At 37.9% G+C, this 27,052-nt stretch overlaps 1 protein-coding gene across 4 annotated transcripts in view; it reads left to right on the top strand.

The window, feature by feature from the left end:
* Window positions 1-27,052, top strand: part of TPST1 (tyrosylprotein sulfotransferase 1) — a 174,745-nt gene that overhangs the window by 88,265 nt on the left and 59,428 nt on the right. For all 4 annotated transcript variants that reach the window (XM_045459824.1, XM_045459821.1, XM_045459823.1 and 1 more), the window contains one exon: window positions 25,709-25,907. In XM_045459824.1, the coding sequence (XP_045315780.1) occupies window positions 25,709-25,907 (199 nt within the window). The remainder of the gene's footprint in view (window positions 1-25,708; window positions 25,908-27,052) is intronic.

Here is a 27,052-nt window from a genome sequence, read left to right as displayed (position 1 = left end):
GGGATTCATGGGACACCATCATACTAAAATAAAATGTATATGCGTTATGGGGGTCCCAGAAAGAGAAGGAAGAGAGAAAGGGACAGAAAGCTTATTTAAAGAAATAACAGCTGAAAATTTCCCAAATCATGCGAGGGAAATTGATAATCCAGATTCATGAAGTTCAGAAGTGTCCCATCAGGGTCAACCCAAAGAAAACTACACTGAGGCATATTATAATAAAATAATCAAAAGTCAGGGACATTGTATACCTTAAACTTATACAATGTTATATGTCAATTATATTTCAATTAAAAAGCAAAAGCAAAAAAGATTAAAGGGTAAAGAGAACCTTGAAAGCATCAGAAGAAAAGTGGTTCATCACTTACAAGGCACCCCCATAAGAATATCAGTGGATTTCTCAGCAGAAACTTACCATGCCAGGAAAGGGTAGGATGATATATTCAAAATTCTGAAAGAAAAAACTGCCAACCAGGAATTCAGTGGCAGGCAAAACTAACCTTTTAAAATGAAAGAGAGATTAAGTTTTTCCCAGGCAAAAACTGAGAGAGTTCATCACCATTAGACCTACCTTACAAGAAATGCTTAAGGGAGTTCTTTCAATTGAAATGAAAACAAACTAGACAGCCATATGAAAGCATAAATCTCATGGGTAAAGATAAATATATAGTCAAGTACAGCATCAATGTAATATTGTAATGGTGGTATGTAAATTACTTTTAATCATAATATAAAAGTTAAAAGATGAAAACATTAAGAACAAGTAGAATAATGTCTAGTCACAAAAGCTTGTTAATTGATACACATTATTAAAAGATACAAACTCTAGGGCACCTGGGTGGCTCAGTTGGTTAAGCGTCCAACTTCATCTCAGGTTATGATCTTATAGTTCATGAGTTCAAGCCCTGCATTGGGCTGTCTGTTGTCAGCACAGAGTCTGCTTTGGATCCTCTGTCCCCCTCTCTCTCTCCCCCTCCCTCCCACCCCCCCACCTCTCAAAATTAAATAAACATTTTAAAATATTTTTTTAAAGATGCAAACTCTGACTATAAAAAAAAAAAGTATGTGTGAAGGGGAGTGTAGAGTTTTTGTATATGACTGAACTTAAGTTGTTGTCAACCTAAAACAGAAAATAATAGCTACAAGGTAATTTTATGGAATTCTTGTAACCACAAGAAAAAACAAAAACCTATCATAGATACTTAGAAGATAGAAAAAAACTCAAAGGAAACCATTACATAAAACCATCAAATAACAAAAGAAGACAGGAAGAGATGAAGAGGGGAACAAAACAATAGCAGAACAGCAAAAAATAGCAGTAAGTTCTCACCTATCAAGAATTATAACTGGAGGCACCTGAGTGGCTCTGTCAGTTGGCCTGAAAGGGAGTCTTAATAAGAGTAACAGCTTCCTTTTCTTTAGAAACCATACATTCCTGGGTGCCTGGGTGGCTCAGTTGGTTAAGCATCCAGCTTTGGCTCAGGTCATGATCTCACATGATCTCAGGTAAGTTCGAGTCCTGCATCAGGCTCTATACTGACAGCTCAGAGCCTGGGGCATGCTTCACATTCTGTGTCTCCCTCTCTCTCTATTCCTACCCCACTTGCACTCTCTCTCTCTTAAAAACAAATAAACATTAAAAAAAATATTTTTTTAGAAAAGTTAAAGTATGAGAACAGTGTCTTCACCAAATAGAGGATAAGAATAAAGAGATGGAACTATAATAAACCAGATGGGAATTCTGGAGTTGACAATAAATAAGATGAAAAATTCGCTCATTAGGCCCAAAAGATTTGAACTAGAAGAAGAAAGAAACTAGCAAACTTATAGATACATTAATTGCTACTATCCAATCAGAGAAACAGAAAAAAAAAAATGTATGTCTGTATACACACACACACACACACACACACACACACACACAGAACCTGTGGATACCATCAAATGTATTAACATACACATAATGGATTTCCTACAAAGAGAAGAGATACCAAATGAGCAGAAAAAAATAAAAACATGTAACTACTCATCCAGGAAGTTCATCGAACTCCCAAGTAGGATAAAACCAAAGAGATCCACACATAGACACATCATCATCAAACTTCAGAAGACAAAGAGAATCTTTAAAGCAGCAAGAGAAAAGGATTCATGGCCTACAAGGGATTCTTAATAAGAGTAACAACTTCCTTTTCATTAGCAACCATGGTTTCCTGGGTGGCTCAGTCAGTTAAGCATCTGACTTTGGCTCAGGTCATGATCTCACGCATTAGGCTCTCTGTTATCAGTGCAGAGCCTGCTGAAGATCCTCTGTCCCTCCGTCCCACCCCCCGCCCCTCCCCTACTTGCTCTCTCTCTCTCTCTCTCTCAAAAATAAATAAACATTTAGAAAAAAATAAAAGAAGAAACCATGGATTCCAGAATGCATGAGATGCATATTCTCAGTGCTGAAAGGCAGAACTCAACTAAGAATTCTTTATTTGCCAAAACTGCCCTTCAGAAATGAAGAAGAAATGAGACAATCTTTGCACGTAAAAAGCAAGAGAATTTGTCAGCAGTTGATCTGCCTACAACAAATGCTTCAGGATGAAATGAAAGAACACTGGACTTGAATCTATATAAAAATTAAAGAACATGGGTAAAGTCCCATAGGTTGACTCAGCGCTGGCCAAGATGGTCCTTAGAAAAAGGAAGTCTTTCAAAGATCACTTGCATCACTTCTCTCCACTTTTCAGGAGTCCTGCTGTTTTCCTTCATCCAGCATATAATTTTTGAATAGGTTAATGAAGTGAGATCTTTTCACCATTCTAATTCTGCATAAAAAATAAGTAAATAAAAGAGTGGGCTTACCGTTATTAGTCAATAGGAAATGCAAATTAAAACCATAGTGAGATACCCCTACATATGCACCACAGTGGTTAGTATTAAATGGTTGGACAATACATAGTGTTGGCAAGAATATGAAACAACTGGAATTCTTAATGTTGGTGGGAGTGTAAACTGGTATAGCCACTTGGGAAAACTATTTGTTATAGCAAATATGCTGTTGCAGAATTTTTTACCAGAGTTTGTTGTCTCCTGCTTTGAAGAATGAAGAGGTCAACACAACTAAAATCAGCAGGCAAAACTTTATTAGAGTATAAGATCAGAAAGTAAGAATAGTATGAAAGCTCTCTTTATACAAAAGGGGCATTCAAAAGTGAATGCCCGCAACTGTAGGCAAGGGACTTTGTTTTATGGGGTTTTCTCAGCCCCGTTCCTTGCCCCTCGTTCCTTCTCAGGTTCTACCCTTATTGGCTTGATAATTTTAGGTGCTGGCTTGTCCATTCCTGATTGACTTGATTCCATTATGTGAGGAGTCAGACTATGGTCCTACCATCTCACATATAACGTAAGTTTTATGATTTACTTATTTTAGTTAGGTATTTTGCTTGTCAAATTCCTAAAGGGAACCTGAAGGGGAATAGGTGGTGTCTGTTACATTTTTAAGAGGAACTTTAGGCCTGAGGGAGTTTGCTCCTGGGTCAGATGCTCCCAGCAGTGTTTTAAAATATGTGTTTTTCCCCACCCAGGTACCGTAGGTCCTAACCTTTCCCTCTCTGCCTATTTTATTCTCTCTTTCCCTGTCACAATGCCTGCCTACCTTCTGACGTATCAAATCTATTCCAACAGCTGGAAGCAAAACCAAATGCTTATCAACAGGAGAACAGATAATGTGGTATCTTCATGCAGTGAGCTACAGACTACTCTGCAAGGAAAAGGGCTAAGGGCAAACTGCTGATACACAAATGTTGAATCTCACAAATAGGCTTTGCATAAAAAGCTAGACACAAAAGAATATATAATTTAAGTTTTCATTTGTATAAAGTTCAAAACTCAGGTAAAACTGATCTATATAATAAGTAGAATACCATTTATCTTATGGGTACTGACTGGCATGTCGCACAAAAGAGCCAGTTTAGAGGCTGAGAATGTTCCCTGTCTTGTTCTGGATGTTGGTTCCATGAGTATATACATAAAAATTTTAATTAAATGCTGAAAAAAAGTTGCTATTCTTGAAGTTCTGTTTGTACTTTATGTTATGTGAGATAGTTTAAGATCTTGAAATATGTGTCATTACTCTGTCCGTGTTGTTCAAATCAGGGATAAATAAAACTATGTAATTAAATCACTGGAAGGAAATTCAACCACAGTTTCATTATTTATAAGTACTAAAAATCTTTTTTTTTTTTTCTTGGTCTTAATTAAAGTATAACATGTTAAAGTAATTTACCTTTGAGGTGAAAATATAAATTTAGGTTTAATAATCAATCTGATGATTACCCTATTTGATTTTAGGCAGTGTTTAAATATTTGGTCATATATGCTATTCTTGAAATCCAGAATGGGCTAAGGGCAATTATTACCAACATTTAACTAGCTTGGTTCTGTTATTTCATGCTGGAGGACCACAGTAGAATGAACAAATAAGTGAACTTTTGAGAAATAAAGTGTCAGTGTTTTCACAACTATTTGTAGGCTGTAAAAAAGAAACGAAATCTGTTCCTTGCAAAGAATGCAAGTCTGGCCAAACACCAAGATGTTGCTGCATAGGGAAAATAAAACAACCAGAGACAAAACCACAACAGAGCTGCTTTCATCCCAGAATGTTCTAGGACCTAAAGAACTTAAGGACTGAGACATAACCAGACATTAGAGGAGAGGAAGGGTAATCAAGGGAGGAGAGAGAATCTATTTTTTTTTTCTTGACCTTGTGTTAACTATTATTCTAAACCTAGAAATGCTGGTTTCATCTGAAAAATCGGAAACAGATTTGTCCAGTTTATTCATTTATTCAACGAATATTTATTGACCTTCTGCTATGTTCCTTAGCACATTGTAAGCACTTGAGATACAGCAGCAAATGAGACACAAATCCTGCCCTTATGGAACATATATTGAGGGTGAGGGGTGGGGTAGGAATGCATTATTCCTAACACACATTATACATGTTGCAGTAAGCCTATATTAGGTAGTTACTTTTTTTCTTTAGCCATAGTTTAGTTTTCAACCCATGGAACCTCCAGTTGAATGCTATTTAAGCCCCATTACCCTTTCTAATGAGACCCTCCTTTGTTCTTAAATAATAAGATCTTCTTGCCTATAAATCAGTTGGTTTGTCTTGATAAGTGGTAAAGAATAGGGTTAGAATTAGACCCAAATCATATGGGAATTTAGGACAGTGGTATCATACGCAAAGCAGTGCAGTAGCCCCCACCCTTGCCTACAGTTTTGCTGGTCAACCACAGCCTAGAAGCAGATAATCCTTTTGGCATGTCATCAGAAGGTCAATTGTAGCCTGATGCTGGTCACAATGCTGTATCACTCACCTCACTTTCTCATCACATAGGCTTTTTATCATCTTCACATCATTGCAAGAAGGGTGAATACAGTACAATCTAATATTTTGAGAGAGAGACCACATTCACATAACATATATATACATTGTAACAATTATTCTATTTTATTTTCAGTTATTGTTAATCTCTTATTGTGCCTAACTTATAATTTAAACTTTATTATAGGTAGAAAACATAGTGTGTGTGTGTTCACACACACACAGTTCAGTACTGTCAGTGTTTTCAGGCATCCACTGAGGGTCTTGGAACTTATCCCTGGTGGATAAGGATTGACTACTGGATCCTAAAGTCAATGCAGGGAAAAGCTGAAATTAATAAAACAGAGAAAAATAGTAGAAAGGAGAAACAAAAATGAAAATTGATTATTTGAAATGGTCAATAAAAAGGTAAACCCTTTGCAATATCAATGAAGGTATATAAGGGAGTAAACGTACATCACCTAAAGGATGAAAAAGGAGACATAATACAGATGTGAAAGAAATTAAAAGAGGGGTGGCTCAGTCGGTTGAGCGTCCGACTTCAGCTCAGGTCATGATATCACAGTCTGTGGGTTCGAGGCCCACATCAGGCTCTGTGCTGATAGCTCAGAGCCTGGAGCCTGCTTTAGATTGTGTCTCCCTCTCTCTGCCCCTGCCCTGCTCGTTCCCTGTCTCTCTTGCTCTCAAAAATAAATAAAACATACAAAAAAAAGAAATTAAAAGAATTATATGTGAATGCTATGAAAGAGTATCTTTGTAGTAAATTGAAAGCCCAGAGATAATAGCTGATTTTTCAGAATAGATGGAGAACTTAAATAGGTTGATTAGTCTCTGAGAGATTGAAAAGGTGATTAAGAAAAACATTTTATTTATTTATTTATTTATTTATTTATTTATTTATTTATTTATTTTCAATATGGGAAATTTATTGTCAAATTGGTTTCCATACAACACCCAGTGCTCATCCCAAAAGGTGCCCTCCTCAATACCCATCACCCACCCTCCCCTCCCTCCCACCCCCCATCAACCCTCAGTTTGTTCTCAGTTTTTAACAGTCTCCTATGCTTTGGCTCTCTCCCACTCTAACCTCTTTTTTTTTTTTTTTTTCCTTCCCCTCCCCCATGGGTTTCTGTTAAGTTTCTCAGGATCCACATAAGAGTGAAAACATATGGTATCTGTCTTTCTCTGTATGGCTTATTTCACTTAGCATCACACTCTCCAGTTCCATCCACGTTGCTACAAAAGGCCATATTTCATTCTTTCTCATTGCCACGTAGTATTCCATTGTGTATATAAACCACAATTTCTTTATCCATTCGTCAGTTGATGGACATTTAGGCTCTTTCCATAATTTGGCTATTGTTGAGAGTGCTGCTATAAACATTGGGGTACAGGTGCCCCTATGCATCAGTACTCCTGTATCCCTTGGGTAAATTCCTAGCAGTGCTATTGCTGGGTCATAGGGTAGGTCTATTTTTAATTTTCTGAGGAACCTCCACACTGCTTAAGGAAAACATTTTAAAAGGCATAGATGTGGGGTGCCTGGTGGCTCAGTCGGTTAAGGATCTGACTTTGGCTCAGGTCATGATATCATAGTTCATGAGTTTGAGCCCCGTGTTGGGCTCAGTATTGACAGCTCAGAGCCTGGAACCTGCTTGAGATTCTGTGTCTCCCTCTCTCTCTCTGCCCCTCCCCCACTCATGCTCTGTCTCTGTCTGTCTCTCTCTCTCACAAATAAACATTAAAAATTTTTTTCTTATTTTTAAATTTTTTTAAATTTATTATTTTTTTAAAAAATTTAATCTTTATTTCTGAGAGAGAGAGAGAGAGACAGAGCTCCAGCGGGGGTGGAACAAAGAGAGAGGGAGACACAGAATCTGAAGCAGGCTCCAGGCTCTGAGCTGTCAGCACAGAGCCTGATGTAGGTCTTGAACTCACGAACTGTAAGTTCATGACCTGAGCCGAAGTTGGACACTTAAATGACCGAGCCACCCAGGCGCCCCCGCCCCAAATTTATTTTAAATAATAAAAGGCACAGATGATTCAAAATTGAATTGTTTCTAACTTTTAGAGCACAGATGAGTCCAATGCTATTTAAACTAGTTTAGGTCATAGAAAAAGATGGAAAACTCCCCTGTTCACTTTATGAAACTATGATTTAATGTCAGAACCCAGTAGAAATTATAGAAAAGAAAACCTCAGAGTTTTCTTCCCATATTGATGCTACAATCATAAATCATAAAGTCATAAGTAAAATATTAGTAAGCAGAATTCAGCAGTGTATTAAAAATTGATAAGTTTTTATGACTAATTTTATTTCAAAAATGAATGGTTCATATCAGAAAAATCTGTTAACATCATTACGTCAATAAATTAAATCCAAATGATCATATTATTTAATGCTGGAAGGCTCTTGGTAAAATTCAATTGTCATTCATAATACAAACTTTTAAGGAATAAGAAAAAACTACTGAAACATAATAAAGACTATTTGTTCACTTAACATGTTGAGTACCCATTGAGTACCCATTGCATTGGGGTTATAGCAGTTAACAAAACATACAAAACAAATAAAAATAAGCCCTTTCTTCGTGAAACTTACATTAGTATTTGAGAGTCAATCCATTAAAACATAGGCAAGTTAAATGTCTAGTTTGTCAGATGGTAATGAGTACTTTAGAGAAAAATAAAGCAGAAAATAGGTTGTTGCCAAGAGCTGGGATATAGGAATAGTAGGGAGGTCCTCATTGGTAAGGTGATACTTCTAGCAGAGACCTATGAGAGAGCAAGAGCAAGTGAACAAAATACAAAAAAAATTGCTGCCCTCATGGATCCTACACTCTAGTGGAAGGAGAAAAAAACAAAAAACAAAAACTGTACTAAATAGGAAAATCATGTATTAGGATAGTAGCATTTATAAATGCTGTGGGAAAAGAAAAATCAGAGGAGATAAAGGGGATCAATAATGAGGGGACTTATTAAATTAAAAAAAGTTTTTAAGTAATCTCTACCCCCATTGTGGGTGCTCAGACTTGGAACCCCAAGATCAAGAGTCACATGTTCTACTGACTGAACTAGCAGGTGTCCCATGGACCAAGGGGTTTTGAGGGGCAGGTTATAATATTACATAGAGTGATCAGAGTATTCCTCATGAAGGTGAGATTTAAGGATATCTTGGAGGTGAAGGAGTTAGCCAAATGGATATCTGGGGAAAGAATATTCCAGGCAGAGCAAACAGCCACTATAAAAACACCAGTGAGGAGCATACCTAGCCTAGGTAAGCAATCACAATAAAGTCAGTGGGGCTGAAACAGAGTGGACGTAGGAGAGTGTAGAAGTCAGATTAGGTTACTACCACTGTAAGGACTATTTAAATATTAGTTTTGGGGGGACGCCTGGTTGGCTCAGTCGGTTAAGCATCCGACTTCAGCTCAGGTCATGAGCTCACAATTTGTGGGTTTGAGCCCCACATCAGGCTCTGTGCTGACAGCTCAGAGCCTGGAGCCTGCTTCAGATTCTGTCTCCCTCTCTCTCTCTGCCCCTCCTCTGCTCGCACTCTGTCTCTCAAAAATAAACATTAAAAAAAATTAGTTTTGGGGCACCTGGGTGTCTCAGTCAGTTAAGCGTCCAATTCTTGATTTCCACTCAGGTCATGATCTCATGGTTGTGAGATCAAGCCCCCACATTGGGCCCTGTGCTGGGCGTGGAGCCTGCTTGAGATTACCTCTCTCCTCTCTCCTGCTGTCACATGCACACTCTAAATTAATTAAATAAATAAAATAAAAATCAGTTTAATGAGTTTTAATAAGGCAAACACCCTTACAACTACCATCCATGTCAAGAAATTGAACTATGCCATAAGTCAATCTAGAAGCCTTTCTAGGTATCCTAATCTCAAATCTCATACTTTTCCCAAAACTATGCACTAATCTGATACTTTTAGAAATCACTTCCTGATGTTTCTTTATAGTTTTATCATCCAAATACACATCCCTATATACTATAGTTTTACCCATCAAAAATAATCTGGCATGTATTTAAATTCCTTTTAATCTATAGATTTCCAATGCTCAGTTTCTATCATTACCATATGCTATTTTTTGAAGAGCCCAGGTTATTTGCTAGTAAAATTCTGTATAATCTGAATTTTGCTGATTGCAAAACTTTTGCAATTGGACTGCTGATTATCCAACATATTCTTTTTAATTCTGTGTTTCATACAAATTGGTGGCTGAATCCAGAGGCTTAATCATACTCAAGATTTGATTTGGCAAGGCTGTTATGCATAGTTGTCTTACCTTTTGTGATTTTAGCAGCCATTAATCCTCAGTGCCTAGATTCATCAGTTTGTTTGACCTTGTAAAATTTTGATAATCTAATTCTGATTTCTTTTCTATATATTATTTGAAAAATGTTTATAAAGAGATACATCCCTCCATCTACTATTTGGTTACCTGGGTTTATGGTCCACATAGGGAAAAGTCATGATAAATACTTGATTCTTAACCTTTATTTGGTAGTTTTCAAGATAATGAGTCGATTCCTTTTCATATCTTTCCAAGAGACTAACTTGAGATTTCAATCTGTTGCAAATTATTATTTTTGTTAAAGTTCAAATTGTCCCATCTCTGGCCCACTAGAAGCTTCTTCAGATTGGCTCCTGCAGACTTTTGCCATGACCATGGGAGTGTCTCATAATTTCCTAGCTATTGGTATGAGAAGATATTACAGGCTCAGCTCAGATCAGAAATGAGTCATTTCTTTATACGCCCTAGTTTCTTTTAGCAGAAAATGTTATTTTACTACTTTTGTCTGGTGAGGCTATCCCAGTCCTTTGTCAGTGCCCCCTAACTATTTTGGTTGTCTGAAGCTCATTTTCTAGTACAGGGGTTGGAAACAATGGCTTACCACCTGTTTTTGTATGGCTTGTGAGGTAGGAATGGTTTTTACAAAATTTTAAAGAGTTGTAAAAATTAAAGAGGAGGATGTGCAACAGGGACTGTGCCTTGATAGCCTCAGATAGTTGCTATCTAGTCTTTTACTGAAAAAGTTTGTTGACTTGCACTCTAGTAGCTTTTTCAGAAAGTGTCCATAGAAACAATATTCTCTGATTAACTTTGATAACAGCTGTTCTATGTCATTTGTACATGAAAGTCAGTTTTTCTAGATCTAAAGTTCTTGGCTCAGTTTTCTTCCATGTTCATGTTTAATCGCTGGCAAAAAGTTTTGATGTTGTAAAGTCTGATAATCTAATTTTGATTCTTATTCTTTATTACTTTATTTTTCTACTATAAGTCACATGCTTATTTTGCCTAGGTGCTCAGTGGATTTTTTCTTTTGAAGTCCCACTGGATTACATCTTGATGTTGGCCGTTTTAAAGCAAATATTTATTCTTGGTTAGATCATGTACTCTGTCAACATATACTTGGGGAAAAAATGTAAAGAATGCTTCTTTGGAGGAACTTGGGAAGATGGCGGGCTAAAAGGACCCCCAAGCTCACTCTGTCCCACATTTTCAACTAGATACCCTCCACATCCAGCGTAACAAACTGGAGTGATCTGAAGACTGGCAAAACAAACTCCACAGTTAAACATAGAGAAGAAGCTGCGGCTGAAAGGTTAGGAAGGTCAGAAAGGCAGAGGGAGGCTGCCCGCAAGAGGGTGGGAGCTGTGTGCATGGAGAGGGCAGAGAAATGGGCCCTTGCACCAGGGAGCTCACATGGGAAGACAAATCCCTAAAATATTTGGCTTTAAAAACCAGAGGGGCTGAATTCCATGTGTTTATAAAACCAGTGGTACTTGGAGCCTGGAGTTTTAAAAGTCTGCTGAATCAGCACAGAGTGAGCCAGGAGGGTGAGCAATAGCTCAGTTGCTGCCCTTAAAAAGACAGCAGCCTGGATGGAGAGGGAACATAAAAAAGGCAGTTTACACAATGTGGGGGAGCGGGGGGGCAAACAGGAGACAGATCTGTTCATACTGATTTCAGAACATGTTGAGGGACTTTACTGAAAATGAGGGAGCTGGCAGGCACCATTTTCCTCCCTTGCCCCCCAGGATAAACACAGAGCCACCAGTAAGAGGCACTTGTATCTCACCTACTAGCAGTGTGCCATGCCCAAGAGTTTTCCTGAGTACTTGCCCACTCCAAGCTTGCTAACCCTGGCCCTGGGCTCAGGGAAAATTCTGTTAGAAAAGACCCACACCAAAACAAAATGTAATTAAATTCACAAAATATAGTGCTAAAAAAAAAAAAAAATCTTTAAAGTAGCAAGACAATAGAAGTCATTAACTTACAAGGGAAAACCCATAAGGCTAGCAGGAGAATTTTCAGTAGAAACTTTGTAAGCCAGAGGGAATGGCATGATATATTCAAAGTGTGAAATGGAAAAAATCTGCACCCAAGAATACTGTATCCAGCAATGCTATCATACACAATAGAAGGGGAGATAAAGAGTTTCCCAGACAAAAGCTGAAGGAGTTCATGACCACTAAGTACCAGCTTTGCAAAAAATATTAAAAGGAACTCTTTGAGTGGAAAGGAGAGGCTAAAAGCATCAGTACAGAGGTAGGAAACACAAAAGCAGTAAAAATGAATATTTCTGTAGAAAATAAGGAATTCATAAAAAAAAGATAAAATATAATAACATATACCTAAAATATGGGGAGGGAGGAGAAAAGAATAGGTTCAAACTTAAATGACCTCCATCTTAATATAGACTGCTATATACAGAAGAGGCTGTATACAAACCAAATGGTAACCATATATCAAAAACCACTAACAAATATGCAAAGAATAAAGAGAAATAAATCCAAATATATCACTAAAGAAAATCGGCAAACATGAAAGAATGAAAGACATGAAAGGATCAGAGACAATCTCCAGAAACAACCACGAAACAAGTAATAAAAAGGCAATAAATACATATATATCAATAATTGCTTTGAATGCAAATGAACTAAACACTTCAATCAAAAGACACAGGGTAACAGAATGGATAAAAAAGCAAGACCCATCTATATCCTGGCTGTAAGAGACCAATTTTATACTAAGACACCTGCAGATTGAAAGTGAATGGATGGAGAAACATCTAGCATGCAAATGGATGTCAAAAGAAAGCCAGAGTAGCAATACTGTATCAGACAAAGTAGACTTTAAAACGATTGTAACGAGACAACAAAGGACACTATATAATAAAAAAGAGGACAATCCAGTGAGACGATACAGCAGTTATAAATATTTATGCACTGAACGAACATAGGAGCACCCAAATACATAAAATAGTTAACAACAAACATAAACTAATTGATAATAATACAGTAATAGTAACACCCCACTTACATCGATGACATCTAAATACGAAACAATGACACCTAACTATGAAACAATGAAGCAATGGCTCTGAATGACACACAGGAGCAGATGGATCTAATGGATATGTTCAGAACATTTTATCCTAAAACAGCAGAATACACATTCTTTTCAAGTGCACATGCAGCATTCTCCAGAATGGATCACATATTAGCTTACAAAACCTCAACAAATTAAAGAAGATCAAAATCATACCATGCATAATTTCTGACCACAACACTATGAAACTAAAAGTCAACCACGAGAAAAAATCTGGAAAGACCACAAATACGTGAAAGTTAAATAACATGCTACTGAACAATGAACGGATCAACTAGGAAATCTAAGAAGAAATTAAGAAGTACATGGAAACAAGTGAAAATGAAAACACAATGGTCCAAAAACTCTGGTATGCAGCAAGGGCCTCTATGAGGGAAATTTATAATAATACAGGCCTTCAACAAGCAAGAAAAATCTCAAATAAACAACCAAAACCTAAAACCAGCAGAAGGAGGGAAATAATAAAGATTAGAGTAGAAATAAATGATATAGAAACTAAAAAATAATAGAAAAATAATAGAAATAAAAACAACCATGGGGTGCCTGGGTGGTTCAGTCGGTTAAGCATCCTACTTTAGCTCAGGTCATGATCTCACGGTTCGTGGGTTTGAACCCCACATCTGGCTCTGTGCTGACAGCTCTATGTGTCTCCCGCTCTGTCTGCCCCTCCCCCACTAGTGCTCTGTCTTTCTCAAAAATGAATAAAAACGTTAAAAAAATTTTTAAATAAAAAATCATAAGACAGCATTACGAAAACTATATGCCAACAAATTGGACAACCTGGAAGAAATGGATAAATGGATAAATTCCTAGAAATATATAAACTACCAAAACTGAAACAGGAAAAAATAGAAAACTTGAATAGACTGATAACCAGTAAAGAAATTAAGTAATCAAAAAACTCCTAACAAACAAAAATCCAGGACCAGATGGCTTCACAGGCAAATTCTACTAAACACTTATTTTTAAAAATTTTTTTAAGTTTATTTATTTATTTTTTTTTTTATTTTTTTTTTCAACGTTTATTTATTTTTGGGACAGAGAGAGACAGAGCATGAACGGGGGAGGGGCAGAGAGAGAGGGAGACACAGAATCGGAAACAGGCTCCAGGCTCTGAGCCATCAGCCCAGAGCCTGACGCGGGGCTCGAACTCACGGACCGCGAGATCGTGACCTGGCTGAAGTCGGACGCTTAACCGACTGCACCACCCAGGCGCCCCAGTTTATTTATTATTTTTAATAATCTCTACACCCAATGTGGGGCTCAAACTCACAACTCCAAGATCAAGAGTCACAGGCTCTTCTGACTGAGCCAGCCAGGCACCCCTCTGCCAAACATTTAAAGAAAAGTTCATACCTATTCTTCTCGAACTATTTCAAAAAATAGAAAAGGAAGGAAAACTTCTGAATTCATTCTCTGAGGCCAGCATTATTCTGATACCAAAGCCAGATACAGATACCACTTAAAAAGAGAACTATAGGCCAATGTCTCTGATGAACATAATTGCAAAAAATCTCAATACAATATTAGCAAACAGAATCCAACAATACATTAAAAAAATCATTTGCCAAGATCAAGTGGGATTTACTCTTAGACTGCAAGGGTGGCTCAGTAATCACAAATCAATCAGTGTGTTACACCACTTAATAAAGAATAAGAACCATATCCTTTCAATGGACACAGAAAAAGCATTTTACAAAGAACACTATACAGTCATGATAAAAAAAAAACCCTCAAAAAAGTAGGTTTTAGAGGGAACATACCACAACAAATAAAGGCCATATATGAAAAACCCATAGCTAACATTATACTCAATGGGGAAAAGCTGAGAGCTTTTCCTCTGTGGTCAGGAACAAGACAGGAATGTCCACTCTCACCGCTGTTATTTAACATAGTACTGGAAGTCCTAGCAGTCAGACAACAAAAAGAAAAGGCATCCAAATTCGTTAAAAAGGAGTTAATCTTTCCCTATTTGCAGATGACATGATATTGTATGTAGGAAACCTGAAAGACTCCACCAAAAAACTACTAGAACTGATAAATAAATTCAGTAAGGTCCCAGGATATAAAATCATTTTATTTATTTTTTAATTTTTTTTACTGTTTATTTTCAAGAGAGAGAGAGAGAGAGCGAGCACACACAAACAGGGGAGAGGCAGATGGACGAGGGAGATACAGAATCCAAAGCAGGCTCCAGGCTCTGAGCTGTCAGCACCAAGCCCGACACAGGGCCTGGACTCCCGAACCGTGAGATCATGACCTGAGCCAAAGTTGGACACCCAACCAACTGAGCCACCCAGGTGCTCCCAGGATATAAAATTATTTTAAAATGGAAAACATTGAACTCTTTTAAGGCATTATTCTATTTCACTTTTAACTTCTTTTAAGGGTATCTGTTGTATTGAGTTAATAACTCTTGCCTTCCTTCAAGCTTAGTCTTCATTTATGAAATTTTTTCATTTCTGATTTTTTTCCTGAGTTCTAGCACTTCATTTCTGAATTATTATAATTATGATTTATGTTGTTATTCCATGTCTTGTATCATTGTCTTAATGTCTTTTAGCTTGTTTTAAAATACTAAGTTATAGGAGCACCTGGGTGGCTCAGTAATTGAGCATTCAACTTCTGCTCAGGTCATGATCTCACAGTTTGTGAGTTCGAGCCTCATATCAGTCTCTCTGCTGTCAGCACATAGCCCACTTTGGATCCTCTCTCTCCCTCTCTCTGCTGCTTCCCCACTTGTGCTCTCTCTCTCTCAAAAATAAAAAATTAAAAAAATGAAACGGTAAGTTATAATTCTAGTATGTTTTTGAGCTGGGTTTTTTTGTTGTTTTTCATATCCATAGGGATGTTATTCTCATTCTGTTTTTTCTTATAAGAACTTTGTATGAGATTTGATCTTAACTTTTTTTGTCCATTTGTACATGAAAATAGTTTTCTTGAAATTTTCAAGGAGTAATAGTTCAAGATATGTTTATATATTTCACAGATCTCTTTCTGTTTTCTTTGGAAGATTTTAAATAATGTGGTTGTTTACTTTTTGATATTTCCTGGCTCCCTGCCCTATTCTCAATCATATTCTCAATCTTCTCATTCCTTTGTCTCTGACCCTATTCTGACTCTACTCTTAGAACTTTCTGTTTAGTGTAGTGCCCTGTCCTGGAAAGGAGCTATGGCTCCTTGGCTGGTTGGTTTCAAGAGTTCCATGTTTCCCAGCCTTCTCTGACTCCTTTCAGAACTTAACCTTTGTACTCATCTTTAGATTTGGGTGACACCCCTCCCAGTTTCAACTATATTCTAAAATAGATATGGTGTAATTTTCAAAGTACAGTTGATCTTTGAGTAACATGGGTTTGAAATGTGCAGAGCCACTAATACATGGACTTCTTCAATGATATATTGGGAAAATTTTGGGAGATTTGTGACAACTTGAAAAAATTCTCAGACAAACCATGTGGCCTGGAGATATTGAAAAAAAAATAAAAAGTAAGGTATGTCATGTGCATAAGATATATAGGTACTAGTCTTTTATCATTTACTATCATAAAATATATACAAATCTATTATAAAAAGTTAAGTTTGGGGGTGCCTGAGTGGCTCAGTCGGTTGAGCATCCGACTTTGGCTCAGGTCATGATCTCATGATTCGTGAGTTCGAGCCCCACGTCAGGCTCTGTGCTGACAGCTCGGAGCCTGGAGCCTTCTTCAGATTCTGTGTCCCCCCTCTCTCTCTGCCCCACCCCTGCTTGTGCTCTGTCTCTCTCTGTCTTTCAAAAATGAATAAACATAAAAAAAAAGTTAAGTTTTACCAAAAATTATGCCCACAGACTTAGAGACTGTACATATTTTCATTTTTTGATGGCTAATGTTAGAAATATGTATAATATCTACAGTGTTTTATATCATGTACAATGATATTGATGTAGGTATTGATAGACAATTCATAGATGAATAAACTTACAGTATCATAAATAGTGCATTTTTTCTTCCTTGTGATTATTAAAATAACATTGTTTTCTAGGGGTTCCTGGAAGGTTCAGTCGGTTAAGCATCTGACTTCAGCTCAGGTCGTGATCTGGCAGTTTATGAGTTCAAGCCTGGCGTCCGGCTCCGTGCTGACAGCTTGGGGCCTGGAGCCAGCTTCTGATTCTGCATCTCCCTCTCTCTCTCTCTTCCCCTCCACTGTTCACACTCTGTCTCTTTCTGTCAAAAATAAATAAACATTAAAAAAATTTTTTTTAAATAACATTGTTTTCTCTAGCCTACCTTATTGTATCACTTTACAGTATAAACTACATATAATGTACAAAATATGTGTTAATTGACTTTTTATGTTATCAGTAACTCTTCCTGTCAACACACTATTAGTAGTTCAGTTTTGGGGAACGCCAAAGTTATACAAGAGGGATGCCTGGCTGGCTCAGTTGGTAGAGCATGTAACTCTTTATCTCAGGAATCATGAGTTCAAGTTCCACATTGGGCATAGAAATTACTTAACAAAAGCAAAGAATTATACAAGGATTTTTTTTTTTTAATTTTTTTTTTTTTTCCAACGTTTATTCATTTTTGGGACAGAGAGAGACAGAGCATGAACGGGGGAGGGGCAGAGAAAGAGGGAGACACAGAATCGGAAACAGGCTCCAGGCTCCGAGCCATCAGCCCAGAGCCCGACGCGGGGCTCGAACTCACGGACCGCGAGATCGTGACCTGGCTGAAGTCGGACGCTTAACCGACTGCGCCACCCAGGCGCCCCTATACAAGGATTTTCAAGTGCGTGGACATCAGCAACCCTAAATGCCATGTTGTTCAAGGGTCAGTCTTGTAAATGTCTTTTCGATGCCCTGTTGCTACCTTCTCCTTCCTCCCACTCATTTCATGTAGGTATTACCGTTATGTTATTGTTTCCAACCACTTGTATTTTGGGGTCTGTAGGGCAACTTTGTCACCTAATTTTATTGTAAACGTTTTTCATGGTTTTTTGGCTTTGCTATCTGGTTTCTTGGTTTTCGTGGATGATTTGACAAGTTTTAAACACCTATTCTTGTGGTTTCTCAGATTCCCTCTCATTTTGAGGTCTCGGACTTAGAATACCTGGGGAGGCACTGCAGGATTCTGAACAGAGGAGTGACACAATCTAACTCTCTCTGGTATATGTAATGTACATAGACCACAGGATGTGAAGGAAGAAGCAGGGTAGCTATTAGAATATTGTAGAAATCCAGGCAAGAGATAATGTTGGCTTGGGCCAGGGGAGTAGCTGTGGAGTTGATGAGAAATGACCATATTTGGATATATTTTTGAAGTATAAATTGATAAGATTTTCAGATGGATTAGATGTGGAGTTTGAGAGAAAGAGGGTAGTCAAAAGACAGTTCCAGGTTTTTTTTATTACATTTTTTTTTCTGTGTTTTTTCATTTTTGAAAGACAGAGAGAGACAGAGGTGGGGCAGAGAGAGAGAGGAACACAGAATCCAAAGCAGGCTCCAGGCTCCGAGCTGTCAGCACAGAGCCCGACGCAGGGCTCAAACTCACGAACTGTGAGATCATGACCTAAGCTGAAGTCGGACGCTCAACCGACTGAACCACCCAGGCACCCCAAGATAGTTCCAGTTTTATTTTATTCTGCACAGCCAGAAGAATGGAGTGGTTTTCAGATACAATTGGGAGGGCCATGGGTATAGTATTTGGGGATAAAATCAGGAGTTAAGTTTGACCTGTGTTGAGCTTGAGATAGTTATTAGACTTCTGCATGGATCTTTGCAATCCCACTATTCCATGGACTGAAAAAGAAAGACATTGCTTATTATAGAAAATTGGAGAATACAGAAAAGTTAGATAAGAATATAAAAATCACAATCACATCACGGTCATTGTGAGCATTTTGATATGATTCTGTGAGAATATATAACACATCACAAAATTGCATTTCTGTTGTGTACACTGTTTTTTAAGGTTTATTTATTTTGAGAGAGAAAACAGGAGAAGAGGAGAGAGGGAGAGAGAGAATCCCAAGCAGGCTCTGCACTGTCAGCGCAGAGCCCAACATGGGACTCAGTCTCACAGACCGTGGATCATGACCTGAGCCAAGATCAAGAGTCATCTATTAATTGACTGAGCCACCCAGGTCCCCTAAATCCACTTTCACAAGACATAACCTAAGCATTTGCTAAGAGTGAAATGGTCTTTGAAAACATGACTTTTAATGGTATTTCATCTTTTGTTTTAGTCTAATAAGTCTAACCATATGGATTATATACTCTTACCCATTCGTTTTTGCCTGTCCATTCTAGCCCTGATGCTTCCTTTAGTCCAGAGAATTTGGTTTCCTGTAGTAGTTGCTGTGTATCATAATTCATACCTGTGGTTTGGCAGCCTGCCTGGTTCAAGAAAGATCCATGCTTTTAAAATGAGTGTTTTGGAAGATTATATTCACCTCAGTCATTTCAAGATTTTGGCGTTGTCCCCAAGGGCAGGTGCCTTCTACTATGAACACTGCAGAGGGAAGTGAGCCTCGATGCCTAGGACTGGGGGAGAATCTGCTGATTCACAGATATCTGGCCTTGCAGCGCTGTTCCCAGGCTGTGGGTGTTGAGAAATCCCAGTCTAGCAGGCACTATGTGTTAAGGTCCCAGTGAGACTAGTGGTATGGTAACTAATTTATATCCTAGTACAATTAGGCGTAAGTGGTGGTTAATTTCTAGAAAGATTGAAGGAGTGAAGGGAATTTGATGAACTGCATGCAGCCTGCAGGTTGTTGTTCTCTAGGAAAGAAAATCAGGCTTTCTGAACGGAGCTCATTTCTCTCTAAAAACTGTATCCTTTTGAACAGAGATCAACAAACTTTTTCTGTAAAGGACCAAGTATTTTTGACTTGACAGGCCATACAGTTTCTGTTGTAATATTCAGCTCTGAGTTAGAGCAAAAACAGCCATAGACTGTACAGAAACTTGTGGATGTGGCTGTGTTCCAGTAGAACTTTATTTACAAAATAGGCAGCAGAGCAAATTTGGGCCACAGTTTGCCAATCTCTGCTTTTGAAGAATGTTTTTTTTTTTTTTTTTTTTTTTTTGGGGGACAGAGAGAGACAGAGCATGAACGGGGGAGGGGCAGAGAAAGAGGGAGACACAGAATCGGAAACAGGCTCCAGGCTCTGAGCCATCAGCCCAGAGCCTGACGCGGGGCTCGAACTCACGGACCGCCTGATCGTGACCTGGCTGAAGTCGGACGCTTAACCGACTGCGCCACCCAGGCGCCCCTGAAGAATGTTTTTTACAACTGAGTATTAGTGGCTATTATCCTCAGTCTCTGAGGATCAGTTTTCTTAGATCTCAAAGCTAGATCACACAGGCCCGACTTCCAGGTCTGCGTTCTCCCACTGCACCTTGCTGCCTCATAGAAAAAGGCAAACGAAACAGCTAGAGCCCCTGGGAAGAGAGGAAAGGTGAGCCTGAAGAGCTGATTTGGAACTAAGAAGGGGCGCCTGGGTGGCGCAGTCGGTTAAGCGTCCGACTTCAGCCAGGTCACGATCTCGCGGTCCGTGAGTTCGAGCCCCGCATCGGGCTCTGGGCTGATGGCTCAGAGCCTGGAGCCTGTTTCCGATTCTGTGTCTCCCTCTCTCTCTGCCCCTCCCCCGTTCATGCTCTGTCTCTCTCTGTACCAAAAATAAATAAACGTTGAAAAAAACAGGTGACTGGTATTCCCTTTGAAAAAAAAAAAAAAAAAAAAAAAAGGAACTAAGAAGCAACTCTAAAAGTTTAATTGTAGAAAGTTTGTGTGGCTCATGAGGCAGTGACCTCCTGGAGGACTGGGACCATACCCACCCTCTTGTTTTTTATTTTATTTTCTATTTCATTCTATTATTATTATTATTATTTTATTTATTTTTTTTTTTTTTACTGTAGCTCAACAAATACTCTTTTGAACCTGGTAAGTGCAAAGTAAACACTATTTTTTTATTTCTTTTCTTCCTCTCACCTTCCCCACCCAAGCAGCTTCAATACATTCTTGGCTGTCCACTTTCTAAGTGTACCAGGTCTCTCCTGTGTGTAAAAGTTGATGGGGCCCTTTTGTGATGAAGGACAGCACCCGAGACTCCCCCACACAGACCCTACGTGCCCTTAAAATGCAGTCTCAGATTACAATTGACAGTTTTTTTCTATGAAGAGCTAAATACTAAATATGTTAGGTTTGGGGAACAAGATGGTCTTTACCTCAACTACTCAACCCTGCCATTGAAGAGCAGCCATAGATAGTGTGTAACAAATGGGCATGGCTGTATTCCAATAAAACTATGACATTGAAATTTCATATGATTTTCTTGTGTTAAGAAATTTTCTTTTGAGTTTTTAAAAACCATTTAAATATGTAAAAACCATTCTTAGCTTGAAGGCTAGACAAAAACAGGCAGTGGGACTGAATTTGGCCCGTGGCCCATACATTGCTAACCCTTGCCTTAGCAGCTTGGCAATTTGCCCTGATTCATGTCCCACCCTAGGAGAAGAACAGCTTAGTTGTGTTATCTGGAATCACTTACATAGTTTTTAGCTTTTGTCATTACATTTATTATGCTGCATATTAATCATATGTATTTGTTTTTCTCTCTTATTGGACTCTGAGCTTCTTCAGAGGAGGGCCATGATCTAGTCAGTCATTTTTGCATCCTTGGTATCCACCACTTGACCTGACACATAGTGGGTATTCAGAAAATGTTTAATTTGAATTTTACGATCAATAAATAAAAAATGTCATTACTACTGAAACACTAGAGAAACACCTGACTGATAGGCAGTAGGCCTTCCCAAGTTCTTCCCTTTAGCAGTCCATAATAACTGCATGTGCTGCTAGTGGATCTTTGGACTCAGTGGTTACATAACAAAAACCTTTCCAGATTCTTTCATTTTAGAGTTCTCTATCACTTTCAGACAAGGGATGGTTGTACTTTAAATTATTACTTTGATCATAATGACAAACAATGGCTTTCATGTTTCTTATGAACAGTGCTATAATCTGGATGAAAGAACAATAATAGCTATTGTTTATTGAGCATATACTACATTCCAGTCTCTTAGTGAACGCTAGTGTTTCTTTAGGCTTTTGATAACTTTCTGATTACCATCAATTTACCTCTTTTTCTGGGTTCTATACTCCTAAAACAAAACAAAGCAACAGCATTGTAATGCTTTTCCTACATACTACCTACTGTAATGAGTGATAACAGTCTACTCTGCCCTTCACATCTAATCTGAATTCACCTAGACTCCATCCCCTCTTCCCCATATCTAATTGGCCACTAAGTCTTATCAGTGGTTTTTTTTAATCTGTCGAGTTTTCCTTCTACTTCTATCACTTGCTCTACTGAATTAATAATTTCTCAAGTTTTCCAATATATAGTTAAACATCTTTACTAGCTTTTCTGACCTTGATTGCCCCGTCCCTCAATCCGCCTTAACCATAATTATCAGCATTGAATGCTTCTAGCAGTAACCTAATCATGTCAGTCCCATGATTAAAACTCTTCTATCATTCCCATCATTTTCAAGATTAAGTCAATTTCCCAGTCATGACATACAAGACCCTATGTGTGACTCCAGAGCTTAACACACACATGTTTCAGAACTCAGAAATATTTGGACCTCAGAAAGGTTATATAATGTACATAATATTATAAAATACCCTCTGCTTATTCTGTGTCAGCACTGTGTAATCATACACATTAATATTTCTTCATCAAAGAGTTTGGTTGTTTATGCCAACTAGAATAATGACTATAAATAGATTCCTATCAGTTCAGGTCATGTTTTGCTGCCAGATGAAGGCAAGAAACTGTTTACTTTTTAGAGTTTTTTAGATCTCAGAATTTGAGATAGGAGATTATGGCCCTGTAGATACCCAGTGGTCTGCTAGAGCGGACTTCCCCTGGCTGTCAAGAGCCCAGTTTGCACATCTCTTCTCGACTCTGCAGTTGGTGAGGCACATTGGTAGTTTGAAATCAGCCATGGAAGGTATGGTATTTATGCCATGGACCTCAGTAAATGCAACAAATCATGGCTTTTCCCCTCCCTGGAGATCAGGTTGTTAAACATTACCAGCAAAGCACTGTATATATTCCCAATATATGTATAGTATATTTGTGTATTTTTACCATTGTGGCAAACCAACTTGCTCACACTATGCAGTAAGGAACAAAAGAGTAAAGTTTTCAGGGAAACACAGAATGTAAAAATTAAGAAGATCAATAAGAGAAACTGGGAAAAGTTGGAGCTTTGGAACCAGAGCTTCAAATTCTAACTCCACTTTTTCCAGGCTGTATGACCCTGGATAAATCACTTATCTGGATTTCAGTTTACACATTTGAAAAATGGGGACTGATATCTTTCTCTTAAGGTTGTTTTAGGGATCTATAATTAGATATCACATGTAAAGCCTAACATAGAATGAGTAGAAAATGTTATTCTTTGTTTACTATAAGCCTTATTTTTCTGGAGATGTTTGTTTCTGCAGACATGACTCCCATTCTCTAACATTGCTAATGCCCCCACAGAAAATATCATGCAGTTTAGCACTTGTTATGTTTTCTGGTTAGTTCATCTTGTGTCAGTTGATCTCCTTATAAAAATGATCCTTGACTTTTCTTGAGCATGTCTGTCTAAACTAAATTTACGGGGCGTCCCCCCCCCATGAAAAGCTTTCAGTCATTCACTTAATAAACATTAATAGAGCATCTATTACATGTTAATGTGCTAGGTGCCAGTGATAGATTAACAAGACATAGACCCTCCTTATGTTTCCATGGAATGATAGTTGGGCAAGGAAGCCAACTGTTTAAGTGCAGGGAAATTGGGAGGTTTTGTAATCATCTTGGTGAGATGTGATGGTGATAGGAACTGAGGTAGTGGCAGTAGGAATGAAGGAGAGATGTCTTACTCAAAGATAAAGACTGTAGAACTGGATAACTTGGGAGTGATCTTGCTTTCTTTCTCCCTGCCCCATCTGAGATCTCTGGCTTTGCCTTATGGATAGGTGGTGGTGCCATTTATCAATATAAGATGTACATAAAAGGGATCAGATCTTGAGCCGAAGATGATGGGTCCAGTTTTAGACCATCTTAGTTTTGAGGTGTGTGGGGGGTATATGGGCAGGGTGACCATATTTATCATTTACTTAAAATTACTTGAATTTATCATACAAACTTGAACATTTATGAGAGTGAGTAGGATGTGCCCTTAATATTGCAGCTGGGGCAATATTTATAAACTGGACCTGGCCCGGAAAACCCAAGGGTGTCAAGAAAAGATCATTAAATATCAAGCCATACAGGGAAAAAGCATAGAGTAGAAAGAGCAGTGGGTTAAGTGGAGTCCTGAAGAAATTTTTAAGAGGGGCAGGAAATGTGATCATTGAAGCAGGAAGGGAACCTGGAGCTAGTGGTCTCACAGAATCCCAGGGAATAATCATTTTATTTTCTCTTGTCTGTTGTTTAGGAGTAGAGCCCCTTTGAAGGATTCATCATCAGATGCAGACCTCTCTGCAGTGAGAGGTCATGTACATGTTAAACATGTACCTGTTAAAAAGGGGTTTTTACCTTTTATTAGAATACTAATTTGAATGACTTAGTTATTATAAAACTCTCTTAAGCACTTTTGTTTTGCAATCATTTGGCCAAAATCTGCTAATTCAGATCCAGTTTAAATCTAGGTGTTATTTTATATTTATTTTATTTATATTTATTTTATCCTAAGAGTATGAGTTATTTAGTCAAATATGTAAGTATAACCACTACAAGCACAAAGTAAATCTCTAGGTCAAGAGATAGAACACATTTTTTTTTCTGAAATACTGAAAATCATAAACAGCACTTCTTTTCCTTCCGTATAAAAAAGTGTTCTTCAGGGAGTCAACAGAAAAATAGAACAGGGGTGTGCCTGGGTGGCTCAGTCAATTAAGCATCTGACTCTTTTTTTTTTTTTTTTAACGTTTATTTATTTTTGAGACAGAGACAGAGCATGAATGGGGGAGGGTCAGAGAGAGGGAGACACAGAATCTGAAACAGGCTCCAGGCTCTGAGCTGTCAGCACAGAGCCCGACGCGGGGCTCGAACTCACGGACCGCGAAATCATGACCTGAGCTGAAGTCGGCCACTTAACCGACTGAGCCACCCAGGCGCCCCTAAGCATCTGACTCTTGATTTCAGCTCAGGTCATGATCTCATGATTTCCTGAGTTCGAGCCCTGCGTCAGGCTCTGTGCTAACTGCAGGAGCCTGCTTGGGATTCTCCTTCTCTCCCTCTTTCTCTGCCCCTCTCTTGCGCTTGCTTGGCTCTCTTTCTCTCTCTCTCAAAATAAACTTTAAAAAAAGGAAAAAAGGAAAAATAGAACAAATGAATATTTTGCATTCTTAGTGGATTATGCTGGCTGTTTTCCTCCTAATATTTTATTATGAAAATTTTCAAACATACAAAGAATTGAAAGAATTACACCTACTAACTATAATTAATATATTGCTGTATTTGCTTTATCACATATCTCTTTGTCCATCTGTTTATCCCTCTAGTCATTCATCTATCCATCTTATTAATTTATTTGTTTGTTTGTTTAATTTTGATGCCTTTCAAGTAAGTTGATTGGCTGTTTTCCTAAGAAATCTTAGCTTTATTTTTTCTGGATGTTGTAATTTGTACAGATGTTTTCAGCTGACCGTTTTTCCTGTTTCTAGAAATATGAAGTTGCCAATAATAACTGTCAAACTTAGAACATTAAAAAAAAAAGCCTGGTAAATAGTGTCAAGACCGATTAGTGTCTTCTTTCTCAATAGATTTATAACTGAGACACTTACAATTGTTAGAGTTATCAAAAAGAATTTCCATTGGTCTTTTAATATTATTTTTTGGTATTCTAAATAAATACTTATTCATACTGTATTGTTTTCAGAGTGGAGAGATCTACAGACCAAGTCATCAAGCCAGTCAATGTAGGAGCGCTATCAAAATGGGTTGGGAAGATACCCCCAGATGTTTTACAAGACATGGCAGTGATTGCACCCATGCTTGCCAAACTTGGATATGACCCATATGCCAATCCACCTAACTATGGAAAACCTGATCCCAAAATTCTTGAAAACACTAGAAGGGTAAGTGAGAGTTTTTAAAATGAATTGAGAAAACTGAATATGGAATTTGGGTCCTGAGCATTTTTTTCTCATTTTGCTTCTTATTTTTTGTGATCAGAAATTTATTTTAAGTTTGAGAAATTCTATTTGTAGAATGCTTTATCATGAGAACTCTTCCTGCATTTTAAGGGTAACTGTGGCTCTTCCCAGGAAGTACGGGGACAGTTCTTTAATCTTTTTTGTGTAGTTTCTAGGAATGGTGCTGATTGTTGGGGAGATATATTCTCATAGCCGATTACCACAAATTTGCTGGAAATACCAGAATTATTAGTGCCCTCACTTCTAGGATTTTTTTTCCCTTTGAACCTAATAGCTTACTTTACTTTTAAACCTTTGTTTAAATGAGGCACGATTTCTTGAAACTTGAAAACTGAACACTGGCTACATCAGAAGAATTATTACAGAGGTGTAATAAGCAACCTTGCGATTGAAAGTTGTATTAAAGTGTAATTACAGCTTTTTCTCTTAATAAATTATGCTAACATCTTTATAAAATATTGTTTCAGACAGGTGAAAACTCAGCTAATCTGAATATATACATTTCCGAGTGTAATTTATTTCAAATCAGACCTTGATGTATTCTTTTTTTATTGTGGTAAAATATACATAACATTAAATTTACCAGTTTGACAATTTATAGGTGTATGGTTCGGCGGTATTAAGTATACCCACGTTGCTTGTGTACTTGCCGCCACCACCCAGATGAGAAAAGTTCTGGAAGTTCATCTTCCCAAACTGAAACTACATGGTCATTACTCATTCCCTCTCCTTCCAGCCCCTGGCAACCACAATTCTACCCTCTGACTCCACATGCATTCTTGTCTGAGACTGCAGTTTAAACAACACAACTATGTTAGTGTAAGTTCACTGATAGGCGGTTTGATTTCAAGATGAAAATTCCTTGCTTTTCTCAAGTATTCTCTTGCTTGTGTCAGTGTCCTTCTCTCTCTACAATCTTAAATCATCTCTTTATTCTGTCCTTCTTTTGATACCTTTAATTGACAAACACACTTACATTTCATGAGGTTAATTTCCATGCAGATTTTTTTCTCTTAAGTATTATATACTTTCATTTTCCTTTTTTAGTTTGTAGTAGCTATATAGGA

The sequence above is a fragment of the Leopardus geoffroyi genome, chromosome E3, assembly GCF_018350155.1.
Source record: "Leopardus geoffroyi isolate Oge1 chromosome E3, O.geoffroyi_Oge1_pat1.0, whole genome shotgun sequence".
Classification (NCBI taxonomy): Eukaryota; Metazoa; Chordata; class Mammalia; order Carnivora; family Felidae; genus Leopardus; species Leopardus geoffroyi.
The sequence above is the reverse complement of the archived record's forward strand: the minus strand, read 5'-3'. Positions and strand labels throughout refer to the sequence as shown.